At 44.8% G+C, this 14,713-nt stretch overlaps 1 protein-coding gene across 1 annotated transcript in view; it reads left to right on the forward strand.

Annotated features, from left to right (window-relative positions):
• ALDH1A1 (aldehyde dehydrogenase 1 family member A1) overlaps positions 1-14,713 on the forward strand; it is an 87,165-nt gene that overhangs the window by 19,261 nt on the left and 53,191 nt on the right. Inside the window, exon 3 of the mRNA XM_053295366.1 lies at positions 6,766-6,875. Coding sequence (XP_053151341.1) covers positions 6,780-6,875 — 96 coding nt within the window. The 5' untranslated portion in view covers positions 6,766-6,779. The remainder of the gene's footprint in view (positions 1-6,765; positions 6,876-14,713) is intronic.

The raw sequence follows: 14,713 nt of genomic DNA on the forward strand, positions 1-14,713 counted from the left end.
GGATTTACTACAAGAAGGCCTTTGACTCATTGCCTCACACATGGATACTAAAATGTTTAGAAACAACTGGTGTCAGCAAAAACATTCAGATATTTATTAAAAAAGCAATGAGCATGTGGAGTACACAGTTAACAATCAATGGCGAGACACTTGGACAGGTTAGCATTAGAAGAGGCATTTTCCAAGGGGACTCACTATCCCCTCTGTTGTTTGTAATTGCCATGACCCCACTTTCACAAATACTACATAAAACAGGCCTCGGATACCAAACATCTAAAACATCAAGTAAACTCAACCATCTGCTGTACATGGACGATCTGAAGTTGTATGGAAAGTCCCAGTCAGAAATCAAATCACTGCTAAACACTGTCCGTATATTCAGTAGCGCTATAGCAATGGAGTTTGGACTAGACAAGTGTGCTGCATTAATAATGAACAGAGGGAAAATAAGAAAAACAGAAGGAATAGAACTGCCCAATGGAAGCAAGGTCAAGAACCTGGAAGAGAAAGAACATTACAAATACTTGAGCATTCTCCAGGCTGATAACATCGCACACACTGAAGTTAAAAGAAAAATTGGAAGTGAATACATCATGAGAGTTAGAAAAATCCTCAAGTCCAAACTCAATGGCGGGAACACCATACAAGCCATAAACACCTGGGTTATACCTGTTATCAGATACACTGCAGGAATAATAGACTGGACCCAGGCAGAGCTAGAGACGCTAGATCGTAAGACCAGGAAAATCATGACCATCAATCATGCTCTGCACCCCCGCAGTGATGTCGATAGGCTATACCTCCCTTGCAGCTCAGATGTAAGAGGAATGCTGCAAGTCCATCAAACAGTAGAGGAGGAGAAAAGAGGCCGTGAAGAATATATCAAGGACAGTGAAGAAGATGCACTTCAAATGGTCAATAATGTGAAACTATTCAACACCAATGAAACAAAGCAGCCCTACAAGAAAGAACAAGTCAAGAACCGAGCAGAAAAATGGAAAAATAAGCCACTGCATGGTCAATATTTGCACAATATAAGTGGAAAATCAGACATCACCAAGACCTGGCAATGGCTTAAGAATGGCAACTTGAAGAAAGAAACATAGGGTTTAATACTGGCTGCACAAGAACAGGCACTAAGAACAAATGCAATAAGAGCAAAAGTTGAAAAATCCACCACAAACAGCAAGTGCCGCCTTTGTAAAGAAGCAGATGAAACCGTGGACCACCTAATCAGCTGTTGTAAAAAGATAGCACAGACTGACTTCAAACAAAGGCATGACAAGGTAGCAGGGATGATACACTGGAACATCTGCAAAAAATACAAGCTACCTGTAGCCAAACATTTGGTGGGACCATAAAATTGAAAAAGTGGTAGAAAATGAAAATGTAAAAATATTATGGGACTTCCGACTACAAACAGACAAACATCTGCCACACAATACACCAGATATAACCAGGGGATAGCAGATATAATACCAGGGGATAGCAGAATAGAAGAAAAAGAAATAGAAAAAATCACCAAATAAAAAGATCTACAAATGGAAATTGAAAGGCTGTGGCAGAAAAAGACCAAAATAATCCCAGTGGTAATTGGCGCCCAGGGTGCAGTTCCAAAAGACCTTGAAGAGCACCTCAACACTATAGGGGCCACAGAAATCACCACCAGCCAATTACAAAAAGCAGCTTTACTGGGAACAGCCTATATTCTGCGACGATATCTATAACAACTGACAATAAAATTCTGGCATCCCAGGTCCTTGGGAAGGACTCGATGTCTGGATAAAACAAACCAGTCAATAACACCTGCCTGACTGTGTAAACAAGAAATAATAATAATAAATAATAAGTCCTCTGTGCTTTGTTTTCAGCGCCTGGCTTGCTGGGTAGTCTCTTGTTGCAATTACAGCACAGGTCTGGGGCTCAGTCCAGCCTGCCTCTTCCTTTTCTTCTCATGATTTCAGCTAAGCTTCACTTCTTGCTGGCTGCTGACTTTCTGCTTTCCTGGACTTACTCCAGAAGATTTGACTTGACTCTGATTTCCAGGACTCTGACTTGCAGCCTGCTTCTTCTGCAACCTCCAGCTCTGGCTTGCTCCAACAGACTACCCAGCCAATCAGAACAAACAAAAATTCCCTCTATTTTTCTAAACCTCTTTTCCTTCCAAAAATCAGCTCTCAAAATGCCTAACCAAAAGTGAAATAAGAATGAACTTTTGACCCTGCCAGCCTTCTCCCTGCACAGGGATTTGCAACCACAGAATCCTATATACAATAATGAAGTTTTGGGAATATAATATAATGAGGTTATTCCCAGGACCAGGAGAAACCGGGCTAAGGCAGCATAGCCTGGCTTTTCCTGGTCATGTGCTGCAACAGGAGCCACATGGCTCCTGGCAGCAAACCTCCCTAATTGCCCCTCCCCTTAAACAAGCTGAGCAGAGTGCACGCTCCGCTAACCCCATTTCCCCCCAGTCATGAGTCGCCATGGCATGGCTCCATGCCACAGCGACTCACGAGGAAACACCCCCCCCAACCAGGAAGCTGCAACAAGCTTCCTGGCATGGGGGTCTCCCCAGAATGCCCTGTGCACTCGCGTGGGACATGTCGGGACTTCCAGGGGCCAGGAGGCCCCCGATCCCCACTGCCTCTCCTGGCTCCGTGATGGAGCCGTTAAACATGTGGGCAGCCAATCCGGACACCCAGGGCTAGTCGCCTGATCATCTGTGGGGAGAGCGGGCCAAGCTCGCTCTCCCCGCAGAACCCTCGTAGGCTCTCCACACTGCTCATGTGGAGAGCCTCAATACAATTCATTTATCAGGGCTTATTTACAAGAAGAGGTTTGGGAATATTAATAACAATACAGGGGCTTATTTACAGAAACCCAAGAGGTCTAGGCCTCGTTCCTTCACTGCAAGCAAGAAGGAGATATCCTTTCTAATATTTTCTTTCTTTCAGAGAGAGATTAGGCAACCTTCTTACCTTTATATGCTCTAGGAAAGCCTTGTTTAATAGACTTTATGGGGCTCTTTTCTGGAGTGCTTCCACTGACCATGGTTTTGCTTGCTCCAACAAATAATTTGGTTTTGTCAGGTGAGTGGATACTATAGAGCATGGGGGACAGCTGTCCTTAGGCCACTGCCACCCTGAGCACTTCTGGGGGCCACCAGAGGCGAGTCCCTTCTCCCTCTGGCCAGCACCTCTAGGAGCTGCCAAAGTCTCTCATCCCCTCCCCACTCACTCCTTCTGGGGGCTGCCAGACACAACCATCACCTCCCTACCTGCCCATGGACACTGGTGGGAGGAGTAGTGGCCGCTGCTCCCAGCCAAGGCAATGTTCAAATGCTGGCTGGGTGCTTCTTTCTCTGCCTTGCTCAGAACAGAGAAAGAACACACTCATACAGTGCTTTAACAAAGATGCTGAATGGGAGTGGCAGAAAGACAGCATGGCCTGTCCTGCCTATAATGGTCATGCCACCATGTATGATGTCATAACTGGAGGTGTGGTCAGCATGCACTGATGCACGTGTACAAGACAAACAATGGAGAGACGGGAGCCACCAGCAAATGTCCCTCGACCACTGGTGAGCAACTTAAGATTTGCTGCAGCAAGAAAAACCATGGTTTGTAGCTAAAGAGGAAGGGAAGGACAGGACAGTGCCATATTTAACCAAATCGAAGATGTCTCTGAAGTTAAGATGCCCCCCTTTAAAAGTTGAGGCTAAATACAGGTTATACCTACATTTACTCAAAAGGAACAGGACTCTGAATTTAAAACAATCTATTTTGATAGGAACATAGGAACATAGGAAGCTGCCATATACAGAGCCGGGTCTCACGATCCGTGAGACCCGGTTTGGGGCTAGTGAGTGGGGAGAGAGCCCTGGGCAGCCGAGCTGGCCGCCCACACAATTGCTGGCTCCGTGACAGAGCCGGTGGGGGCTGGGGGGAGCGGGGGCTGCAAGCCCCCGTATGCCCTGCGCGAGCATGCAGGGCATACTGGGGAGACCCCCAGAGACGAGAGGCAGCTTTTCGCCTCCTCTCCGGTGGTCTACTCGTGAGTAGGCGTGGCACGAAGCTGCACCGCGGCTACACACGATACTAAAAACCAGGTTTGTGGAGCGCTTGCTCCGCAAACCTGGTTTTTGACCAGGGGTTCTCGAGCGGGCTACCCGCTCTAGAACCACTGGGCTCATAGCCAAGCCTGGTGGTTCTTACGATTAACAAAACTCGGGCTAGGCTCTCCTAGCCCGATCTTTGTTAATCGTGAGAATAGCCCCACTGAGTCAGACTATTGGTCTATCTAGTTCAGTATTGTCTTCACAGACTGGCAGCAGCTTCTCCAAAGTTGCAGGCAGGAATCTCTCTCAGACCTATCTTGGAGATGCTGCCAGGGAGGGAATATGGAACCTTCTGCTCTTCCCAGAGCGGCTCCATCCCCTAAGGGGAATATCTTACAGTGCTCACACTTCTAGTCTTCCACTCATATGCAACCTGCTTAGCTAAGGGGACAAGTCATGCTTGATACCACAAGACCAGCTCTCCTCTCTGTTTAATATCAAAAAATTGGGGGGAAACCTAGACTGGGTTCAGGTCAATACAGTAGTAAAATGGAGCGACTGATGGGAAAAACCAGAATGTGGTACAGGGGAAACATTTCAGGCAGATGCCATCTTTTTCAACATGTGATCACACTCTGGTTCTGAGATGCCTGAAGGAGAAGCCTGGACTGTGTGGCCAGTCTCACTGTCCAGCTTTGGAGCATGTGAAGTAGTGAAAAGAAAGTGCCACTGGGCATGTGCCAAGTATTTTTTTTTCCTCACCACAGACTAACTGCAACAATTCCTTCACTTCTGGAATTTGACGTTAGGATTGTGGGTCAGCGTAGGTTTGCCATTTTACTGGCCCTGTTCCCATGCCTTTCGCAGCAGCCTGCTAGGAAGAAATCAAGCAAGTTAAGCTTTTCCTGTCATTTTATCTGAGGGCACAGAAGCAGAGCCAGGGAAAAGGTGGGCGCTCCTAGAACAGGGCATGGTATTTTCTGGCATGCTTGAGCCCTGGCCCCATTGAAAATCACATTCTGGATGAATGAGCTAATAGAAAGCAATGCTTTCAAAACATACATATGCTGAACAGATCACTCTGTTTTCTGTTCCTCAGTCATGGAGTAACAGAGGAATACAAAATGAAGCAAGCAGGAAAAAGAAGAGAGTGACTAGAGGCCTAGAGGTTACTCCGTGCAGATGGGCACCATCAGGGGGTCTCCTGTATATGGGTATTGGAGTTCCCATCTGTGTGAAAGTGGAACAGCTCAGTTTCTGCAGGAAGATATATTGGAGAACAAGTATTTAAGAAACTGTAAGGCTGTCAGCAAGATATGTTGTAAGGCAAACAACCCTGTGCCAAGCCTATGTTGCAATGAGCAGGACTAAAGGGCAAGTCTAAGTACATAAAGCCTTCTGATATTTCAGAGTATCGCACACGCTGTAGGCACACAATTGCCTATTAAGCAGAAAGGCGGAGGAAAACATTTTGGCAAAGAAAGCAAAGCAGCAACACAAATGTGACATGGCTTCCCTTTTGTTTATTCATTTTACATTTATATCCCACTTCCTCCAAGGAGCCTAGAGTGGTGTACTTGATTACAGTATGTTTATCCTCACAACAACCTTGTGATGTAGGCTAGGCTCTGTGCGTATGATCAGTAGGGCTGCCACTTCTACCCTGGCCAAGGTTCCTTTCCACTTTTACCCTTACAGTAGCTCTCTCACAGCAGAAATTCAACAGGTATGGCTTTGTCATTACATCTCCTTGATGGGGAATTGTATTTTTGTACTTTTTTATTTTGTATTTTGGTGTGTGTCATACAGATTTGATAGTCCCTAGGAGGAAAAAGATTTTTACTATTATGTCTTGCCAGCTCTTACAGCCTGATCCTAGGCATGTTTTCTCAGAAATAAATCCTACTGAGTTCAGTGGAGCTGCCACCCAAGTAAGTATGCATAGGATTGCAGACTTAGAATTGTAAAGAAGGGTTCCAATTGTGCATGTGGAATGTCTGAGGAAACACCTCATTAATCTGGCGAAGTGAGTCGAGTCCACCAACGTTTGTGCAGAAATGTGTGTCACAACAAATCTGAGTGTTCTTAAGGTACCCCAAGCCTTCTTTTGCTGCTTTTGCTTCAACAGTCCCAACACAGACACCCCTCATTTTGCAGAGGGGCAATGTTTCTAGCTAAGGTTTTCACCTTGCTTTCTGTCAACACTTTGGCATTTTAATAGCATCCTCTCCCCACCCCCCCATGGTTCTGTGCCAGGAAAAAGCAGAACCTGTTGAATTTACACCCACTATGCAGTGGTTACAAGATATTCACTGATTTAAAAAAAAAAACAAAACAGCACATTTGTGTTACTCTCTGAAGCACTGAACTGATTTCAGAACCCCCATTAGGTACGTCTAACCCAATAAACTCTTCTTACAGGTTAAAAAAAGAGAGAAAGCAGCAAATTTCTTTATCTGAAAACTTCTAGAATGCCATAACCTCATATAGACTTTTGCCTCTGGGCACATAGCCTGCTTTTCTAGGTGTTACACATCAATAGTCTTTTTTTTCCACCCTTTGCTGTGCAGTTGTTCGTCCAATCATCCTCTTGCATGCAAATATACTATAGCCTGTTCAGATAAAAAGGCACAATTAAATCTAAGTGCTCAGTCAGGGCAAATATCACTGAACTTTTCTAAAACCTCCTTTCACCTGCGTTTCAGGAACTAATCAAAACATGTCAGCCGAAAAAAAGAAATCTGAATCCGGTTCCACTCCAGCTCCGCCGTCTTTGCCTGCACCTCTCAGTGATCTGAAGATTAAGTATACCAAGGTTAGTTATGTTTATAAATAACAGCAGTGACATTGAAGTATGTGATGTCCTTGCGAGTTGGTTGCTGTCATTCTGTGCAGACCTACAGAACTCCCTTTAGCTCAGTTATGGATTTATTCAAACGTTCTTGTGTCTTTTGACCTGCATAGTACTGCTGCTGCTGTTGATCTTCCAGAGAGGTTGTGATTGCTGTTCTGCGAATTGCTGTTCAGAACAAGCATGCCTAAAACTATAATTTTATGGGCCAACAGGATCTTAGGACTTTGATCCTAAGTACACTACACCTGCAATGTAAGTAAGCGCCATTGAATTAAGAGCTTTATCTTGTGCAGGTTTACTCAAAAGTAAGTCCTACTGAGTTCAGCAGTACTTCCTTTCAAGGAAGTGTGCATAGGATTGTACTAGGACCTTATTTTGGTTGTGGGGCGGGCGGTATGACTTGGAAGTAAACTCCATAGAAATTATAGCATTATTCTCTACAGCCATAGCATTTTTTATTTTATGTTATTTTATTTATCAGATTTGTAGACTGCCCAAACCTCTGTCTCTGGGCAGTTTACAGCAACATAAAGCAAATGAAAACAAAAATGAAAACCTTAAAAACAATTTAAAATCACAGCCCAGTTAAAAAGCTTGAGTGAAAAAATAAGTCTTTAGAGACTTTTTTAAAGTTCTCCCCTCCTGATTAAAGGAGGGGAGGGGCCCTCCTTTAATCAGGGAGCGCATTCAAGAATCTTGGGGCAGGGGCATACCAAGGTTGGAGTGGGCCTGGAGATGAGATTTTAAAATGGGCCCCTCTCTGCCTTCCTCTCCTTCCCCTGGCCCCATGTCTGCTGCAGAAGAACATTAAGGGCACGTGTAATATAGTGTAGAAGATTAACAGAGGACAGGAGACTACAGTTACAAGGTGTAAACAATAGCAGAACAATATAATACAACCGTATCTGAACCAATTTCCTTAATAAATATTTCTTAAAATAGCCTCCCAGTCATACATTTGCAGTATAGTGTTAAAATAACATTGGATTTAAACTATTAGATACTTTCACAGAACTACGTCTGAAATGAAGAATGCTGGTCACATTTTATTCTATAGGAATGTAATGATTTTAGTCATCATCATTTTATATATTTCTTTTTAAATTATTATTGCATGTATAATGCTGGAGCATCAACATTACCTTGACACACTGGGCAGCCTACTAACAAACAAATGTACCTCATTCATGCATAATTAAAATTCCAAGAGGATGTTTGATTTAATACACAGATAGGTTAAAGGGAATTTAAAGAGATCACTGGTGAGAGCCTATGCATGCATGGAGGTAATGAACACAAACTGGGAATAAAAGCAGGGATATCGGATCATGTTGCTGTCTGGGAACCTGAACTCTTTGGTAACAGAAGCACAGTGAGAACAACAGTATTTGGCAACCTTTCCAGCACCAAAAATACGAAACTATACAAGACGGGGTGAGAAATTATTGGCTATCACACCATATATGAAGGAAGAGGGAGCAAAGGAGGCAAAAGGGGGATGGGGAAAGGAGAGAGAGAGAGAGAAGGAATACACAATTGGAAGAGAAGAGAAGGCACTGTGGGAGCATAGGAGGCAAAAGGGAGATGGGGAAAGGAGAGAGAGAACACACCGTTGGAAGGGAAGAAAAGGCACTGTGCCAGTCTGGTTGAGAGTAACCAGAAACACCGGGATAAAGCCCCCTGTCTTGACCGAGCCTCCTCCCCCCGCCACTTGCTCCGCCTCCACAGCTATTGCTCCCCCACCCCGCCGCTGCCTTTCCCTGTTGCCTGTAATATTCCCACCCACCACCCACCTTCGCTGTTCCATTCTCCCCTCTCTCCACCTTCGCTCCAAAGCCCACAGGGCAGTGGTGGCTGCAGCAAACAGGCGACAGGCCTTGGAGCAGAGGCTGGAGCGGATTCCCCCAATCTAGCCATGCAAGAGCCCAGTTGTCAGCGATGTCCTCATTCATCTTCTCTCCTCCAGCTTAATGCGTGTAGAGGCATGCTTTCAAAAATAATAGCTGTCCAAGAGACACAAGCACACGGACACACACTTACACACCCATGCTTGACATATAGATGGATTCGGAAACGAGAAGGGGCTTGGAAAAGGGAGTGAGTCATTTAGTAAAACATGGTCATCAGCAAGCAGCAGACTGCCAGGGGTAATCTGCCTCCCCAGCCTGCCCTCCTCCAGGACTAGTATCTCCTTTTTGCACAAACCTGTTGAAGTATTCAGGAGAGGGGGGAGACAAAGCCCGAGCCTGAGCCATCTCCTCCTCCCAGCTGCTCGGGGCAAGGAGATGTGGGGCAGCAGAGAGATTATTCAGAGCAAAGGGAAAGGAGGGACGGGGGGAGGCAAAGGGATACCAGAGGACAACCGACCATGCCTGTTTTGCAGCCCATGGACTACAGTGAGAACCAGCAATCTTACGTAGGCAAGCCTCCCAGGCTGCTTGTTTTCGGGCGGCAATTTCATCTTTCTTTTATAGCGCTGCTGCCTAATGCCATCCACCGCTACTCATGGCCGCCTCCCACCCACCCCCATGTGCCCCTAGCTTCCCAGGACCTGTATCAGCATCTCTTCCAAAACAGAATTTCAATTTCCATCATGGGAGGTGGGGGGAGAGGCGAGGCAAGAAGGTTCGTCTTTCTGCTGCAACATGATGTTCCCCTTGCAGAGGGACAGGCTTTTGTAGAGCCCAGCATAGCCACACCTGCTTTCCAATTTCAACCCCTGGGGACCCACTGCCCCACCATCGTGTCACCTGCCGCTTGTCCCTGCAGAGAGGGAGTTCACTTCTGCCACACTGCTGCAGAACCACCACCGCCATCCGGCCCCTTCCACACAGCTCCCCATTCCAATCTTTACCCTGCAATGCCTAGCACCAACCTAGAAATGCATCAGGGGAAAGGCGAAGGTGGGGGGAAAGATCAGGGGAATCGGCTTCAGCTTCTGCTCGGAGTCCCGCCGCCCGTTTGCTGCCGCTGCCACTGCCATGTGGGCTCTGAAAGGCAAAGGTAGAGCGGGGAAAGCAGAACAATTAAGGTGGAGGGTGGGAATACTACGGGCAATGGGGAAAGGCAATGCGGGCGCAGTTGTGGAGCAAGCGGCAAGGATTAGGGGACTCAAGGTGGGAGCAGCAGCCACAGTGGCAGCAAGAGGGCAAGTGAGCGGCTCAGTGAGTGGCTCTTTGGGATCACTGCATGGCGGGGTTGAAGGCTCTGCGTGTGCAGCCACGTGGCTTAGAGGGGACGGTGGCAAGGACTGGCCTGGGGGGGCCCTCAGAGGCTGTGGGCCAGGAGACATTTGTCTCCCTTTGTCTAATTAATGGTACGCCCCTGTCTTGGGGCAACATCAAAGAATGTCCCTGTGGACTAGGGCATGAGGACTAACAGAGAAAAATGTAGAGGAGAAAAATGTATAAAAGGAGAGGAGAGCTGGTCTTGTGGTAGCAAGCAAGACTTGTCCCCATAGCTAAGCAGGGTCTGCCCTGGTTGCATATGAATGGGAGACTTGATGTGTGAGCACTGCAAGATATTCCCCTCAGGGGATGAAGATGCTCTGGGAAGAGCAGAAGGTTTCAAGTTCCCTACCTGGCTTCTTCAAGATAGGGCTGAGAGAGATTCCTGCCTGCAACCTTGGAGAAGCCGCTGCCAGTCTGTGAAGACAATACTGAGCTAGATAGACCAATGGTCTGACTCAGTATATGGCAGTTTCCTATGTTTCCTATGTTTCTTCAGGGAATATGTGCAGGGTCAAAATGCTGGTCCGATAGATTTCAAGGGGGCTAACTGGACTGCAAACTCTGCATTTTGGCTTAACTATTATAATCAGGTTGGAGGCCCTTAAATACATGGGGCCATAACCTAATCAAAAAACTACTAGTATTATAGTCTCTGGATTTCAGTTCAGTCTCTGGATTTAAACCAATTTGGAATTATTCACTTCACTGGGATCAAACTGGTTTAAATTTAGATATTCCAGTTTAAATGATCTATGCCTATTATAAGAAAACTGGGATATCCCTCCAGATACATGTTACGTGCTTGCTCCAATCCAGAAGAAGCAGACTGTCACCCACAATGCCCTTGCTAGACCAGGTATTGATGTGCATTTGGATATAATCCCAATTTGTACTGAAGGTGTGGGATAGGAATGTGCATTACTGTATTCCTTGAATTAGGGCTGCCATATTCTGGCTTTCCAAATCCAGGTGCCTAATTTGCATATTATGTAATTTGACTTGAAAATAATTTCTGAGCAGAATAGTGACTGCACGTTTTGCTCCATAATGCTTCTACAAGGGCTAGAGCTTAGCTTTATTTTTATTTTTAAACAGGACGAGGGAAATCCTTGGTGCAAATGAGTCTGCATTAAAAGCAAAGGTATAACCGCAAATTCTTTGCCATGCTCCTGTAGAAAGAAACAGATGAGATGAAACTTATTATCTCAATTAACCTTTAGACCAGTCTTCCTTCCCACCCCCACCTGCCTTTACTTCACTTGTAGTATATGCAGACTGCTGAAGTTCTCTCTGAACTTTGACCAGATGGTTAGCAAGCTTATTTGAACTCTGCAAAATGTGGAGATTAGGTTGCGTGGTGGTGGGGCAAGTGAATGCAATTAAGCATTGTTGCATGCTTGGGGCCTTTTGCTTATCATTCCGTTCACTATTGTCCTTCACTGGAGAATCTGGAGAAGAAACAAAGGGAATCATCTAACCAAAGTTGGATTTGGTGTGTGTAGGCATTGGCAGGATATGACATTTATCTCCATGCTGTCTAAAAGTTCACCTGGAGCTTTTTCACATCTGGCTTTTAGCTCATGTCTCCTCTAGAATGGAGGGTGTGTGTCCACATATCGGCCAGATTTACCCCAGAGTCCCTGTGAGCTATCGGAGAGCTCTTCACACACTATTCAAGTTTTTCACTGCATGTTAGAGTGTAGCCCGGTTTATATCCGGTGTAAAATATCCACTCTTAGCACTGATTTTTTGGTGGCAACTTCGAACTTACAGTAAAGCCTCATGGTAAACTCACGGTAAAGCCCACTGTCTGAAAAGGTTCCTGTTGATTTCTGCACATTATACTTCTATTAAAGGCAAAAGGGTAAGGGAGAACTTTTTTTCCCTTGTGGTCAGCAGGCAAACCTAAACCAACACTAAGCATTTCTAAATCCCATTGAATTCAGTGGTGGAGAATTTTACTCTCAGTGGGATTTAAAACTGCTTAACGTGGCTGGATTGTCCACAAAATACACACTGTTTTACAAGTAAAGGTGTCAAGAGTCAGGGATACTCTACTGAGATGCCCTTAAAGTGATAGGAAAATACTCTATTCATTAATTTGAAGCTACTATTTATCTTTATTCCCAAATTAAATATTTTCATGTTGATACACTTGGAAGCTGGACCCAATTTTCCAGCCTTGCCTCAACCACCAGCAACAGCCCCACACCCATCTCACTAGTTGTATTTCCTCAGTAAGGGCTGCAGAGTTGTAACTTGTTGGACAATATTTAACAGGTTGCAGAAACTGAAGCAGAGTTCAACTTAACTAACCTTGAATGTAAAATAGGCACTGGAGCTGCTGCTCGTGTGTGTGTGTGTGTGTGTGTGTAAGTTTGTAAAATGCAAGGTTTTACAAAAGGGGTGTGTGTGCGTGTGTTTAATAAAAAAGAACATTTTGAAACCCTCCCTGTTAATTTGCCTTATGACCAAATTAGCCAGCATAGGAGTTCCTAGAATCTGCTATACGTGACTGCAGAATAACCAGCATGCTTGATATCTAAACAGCCTAATCTTTTTACTTTAATTGATGCAAGAATCCCTTAAGCAAATGCTTACAATAAGGATACCTGGTGATGAGCTTTAGGTGTACCACTTTCAGTGTCAGTCATTTGTTTGCCACTGGTGCAGACAGATCACCCTGTGGAACGGATAGCAAAAGGGAAATGTAGGTGGTGAGTGACACTTTAACTAGGAAAAACAGAAAGATGGCTGTGTAGCAGAAATCCATTGGTGGGGCATGGGTGGGTGGGATGTGCGTATTCCTAAGGGTAAGAAGGACCTGAAGAGACTCCTGCTAACTGAAAAAAGAGGCACCATTTTTAAAGTGGTGATACTCTTTATTTAGCAGGGGGAAAGCAACTGGCCCTATCCATCCCCAGCTCAGCATCCCTCCAGTGGCTGTTGCTGGTGTCTACCTTTATGATTCTTTTTAAATTGCCCTTTGGGGACAGGGTGCCATCTTATCTATTTGTGTATATCTATCTGAACCGCTTTGGGAACTTTGGTTGAAGAGTGGCATATAAATATTTCTTATAGTAGTAGTAGTCCTGGAGCATTTTCAGACAGCAGGCTTTACTGAGGGTTTACTGTGAGGCTTTACTGCGAGTTCAAATTGCCAAAAAAGCAAAGAAACCCTGATGTGAAAAAATTGATTATTATTTTTTATTGCAGATATAAATTGGGCTAAACTCTAAAATGAAAAACTCTATACTCTATACCCTAAAATGAAGGGAAAAAATGAAAAATGTGAAGTGCTCCCTGATAGCTCACAGTGACTTTGGGGTAAATGTGCTGATATGTGAATGCACACCCTCCATTCTGGAGGAGATGTGAACTAAAAGCCCTGCATGGAAAAGCGCCTGTCAAGTCTCTTCCAAAGAGATTTCTGTTGATGCCAGCTCACCTTTGTCTGGAGTTCTGCTGCTCTTGATGTATGCACAAAATCCATTGCCTGGAAAGGATCTGTGTTTAATAACATCAAATGAACAGTAGCATCGCATGTTATAAATAGCCTATGTTAAGAATACTTTTTTCCTCTTGAGGGAAGTCTGGACAGGCACCTGTTGGGAATACTTGAGTTACAAAGTCCAAGTAGAGATCTGGACAGATTGCTGGCAATATTTTGAGCTGTGTCATTTCAAAGTGTAACATTTTGTACTGATGCAATTACCAGTTCTCTGGTTAATCTGTTCAGATATTAATTCTCTGGTTAATCTGTTCAGATATGAAATTATCAGTCCAAGGGTGTGGTGGCATATTTTTCAGCGCATTGAGAAAAATGTACACCCTGCAAATATTTGTGTCAGGGGGAACAGGGGGAAAGGAAAATGGTGGAACCTTTATACAAAATTCACTAACTAGTGGAATCATTAACACTTTGATTATGGCTCTCTCTCAAAAAAATAAAAAATTGGGACTTGCCCTTGAATTCTGATCTGTTCCTTTTTTCATAACACCTCCCCCCCCGGCCCCAGCATTTTACAGAGAGTTATTAGGAGAACAAGAAGCCTCCTAATAACTCTCTGGGCAAAACTAGCTTTCTGGGAAAAGCAAACACAGAAAAGGACCAAAAAAACAAAACAAAACAAAAACCCACCCCACCCTCTGCAGATCAGCATGCTCTGGAAGGAACATTGAGGATGGTATCAAACTGATTTGTGTCTTTCACGAAAGATTCTTTTGCATTCTAAGAATGCAAACCATGTGGGGTATGTGATGATGTATTTTGCATGGTTGGCTTGGGGAACACGTGCTTGGGTTTTGGAACACTGAATTTACCACACTAGACCCAAACTGTTATTGAAAGCCTTTTGTAGCTGCATACTGAAATGTGAACATGAAGTAAAAAAATTCCAGTATCGGTGGCAGCGAGCCAACCATTTTGGCAAGTCAGACATAAAGGCCAGTGCCACACTATTCTGCAGAATAGAGATGAAAAGATGATGATTTACATTTCTCTTCAAGGAGCTCAAGGCTCCCTCCCTACCCACCCATTTTTATACTCACAGCTGGCTATAGAGATAG

The sequence above is a fragment of the Hemicordylus capensis genome, chromosome 2 (assembly GCF_027244095.1).
Source record: "Hemicordylus capensis ecotype Gifberg chromosome 2, rHemCap1.1.pri, whole genome shotgun sequence".
Taxonomy (NCBI): Eukaryota; Metazoa; Chordata; class Lepidosauria; order Squamata; family Cordylidae; genus Hemicordylus; species Hemicordylus capensis.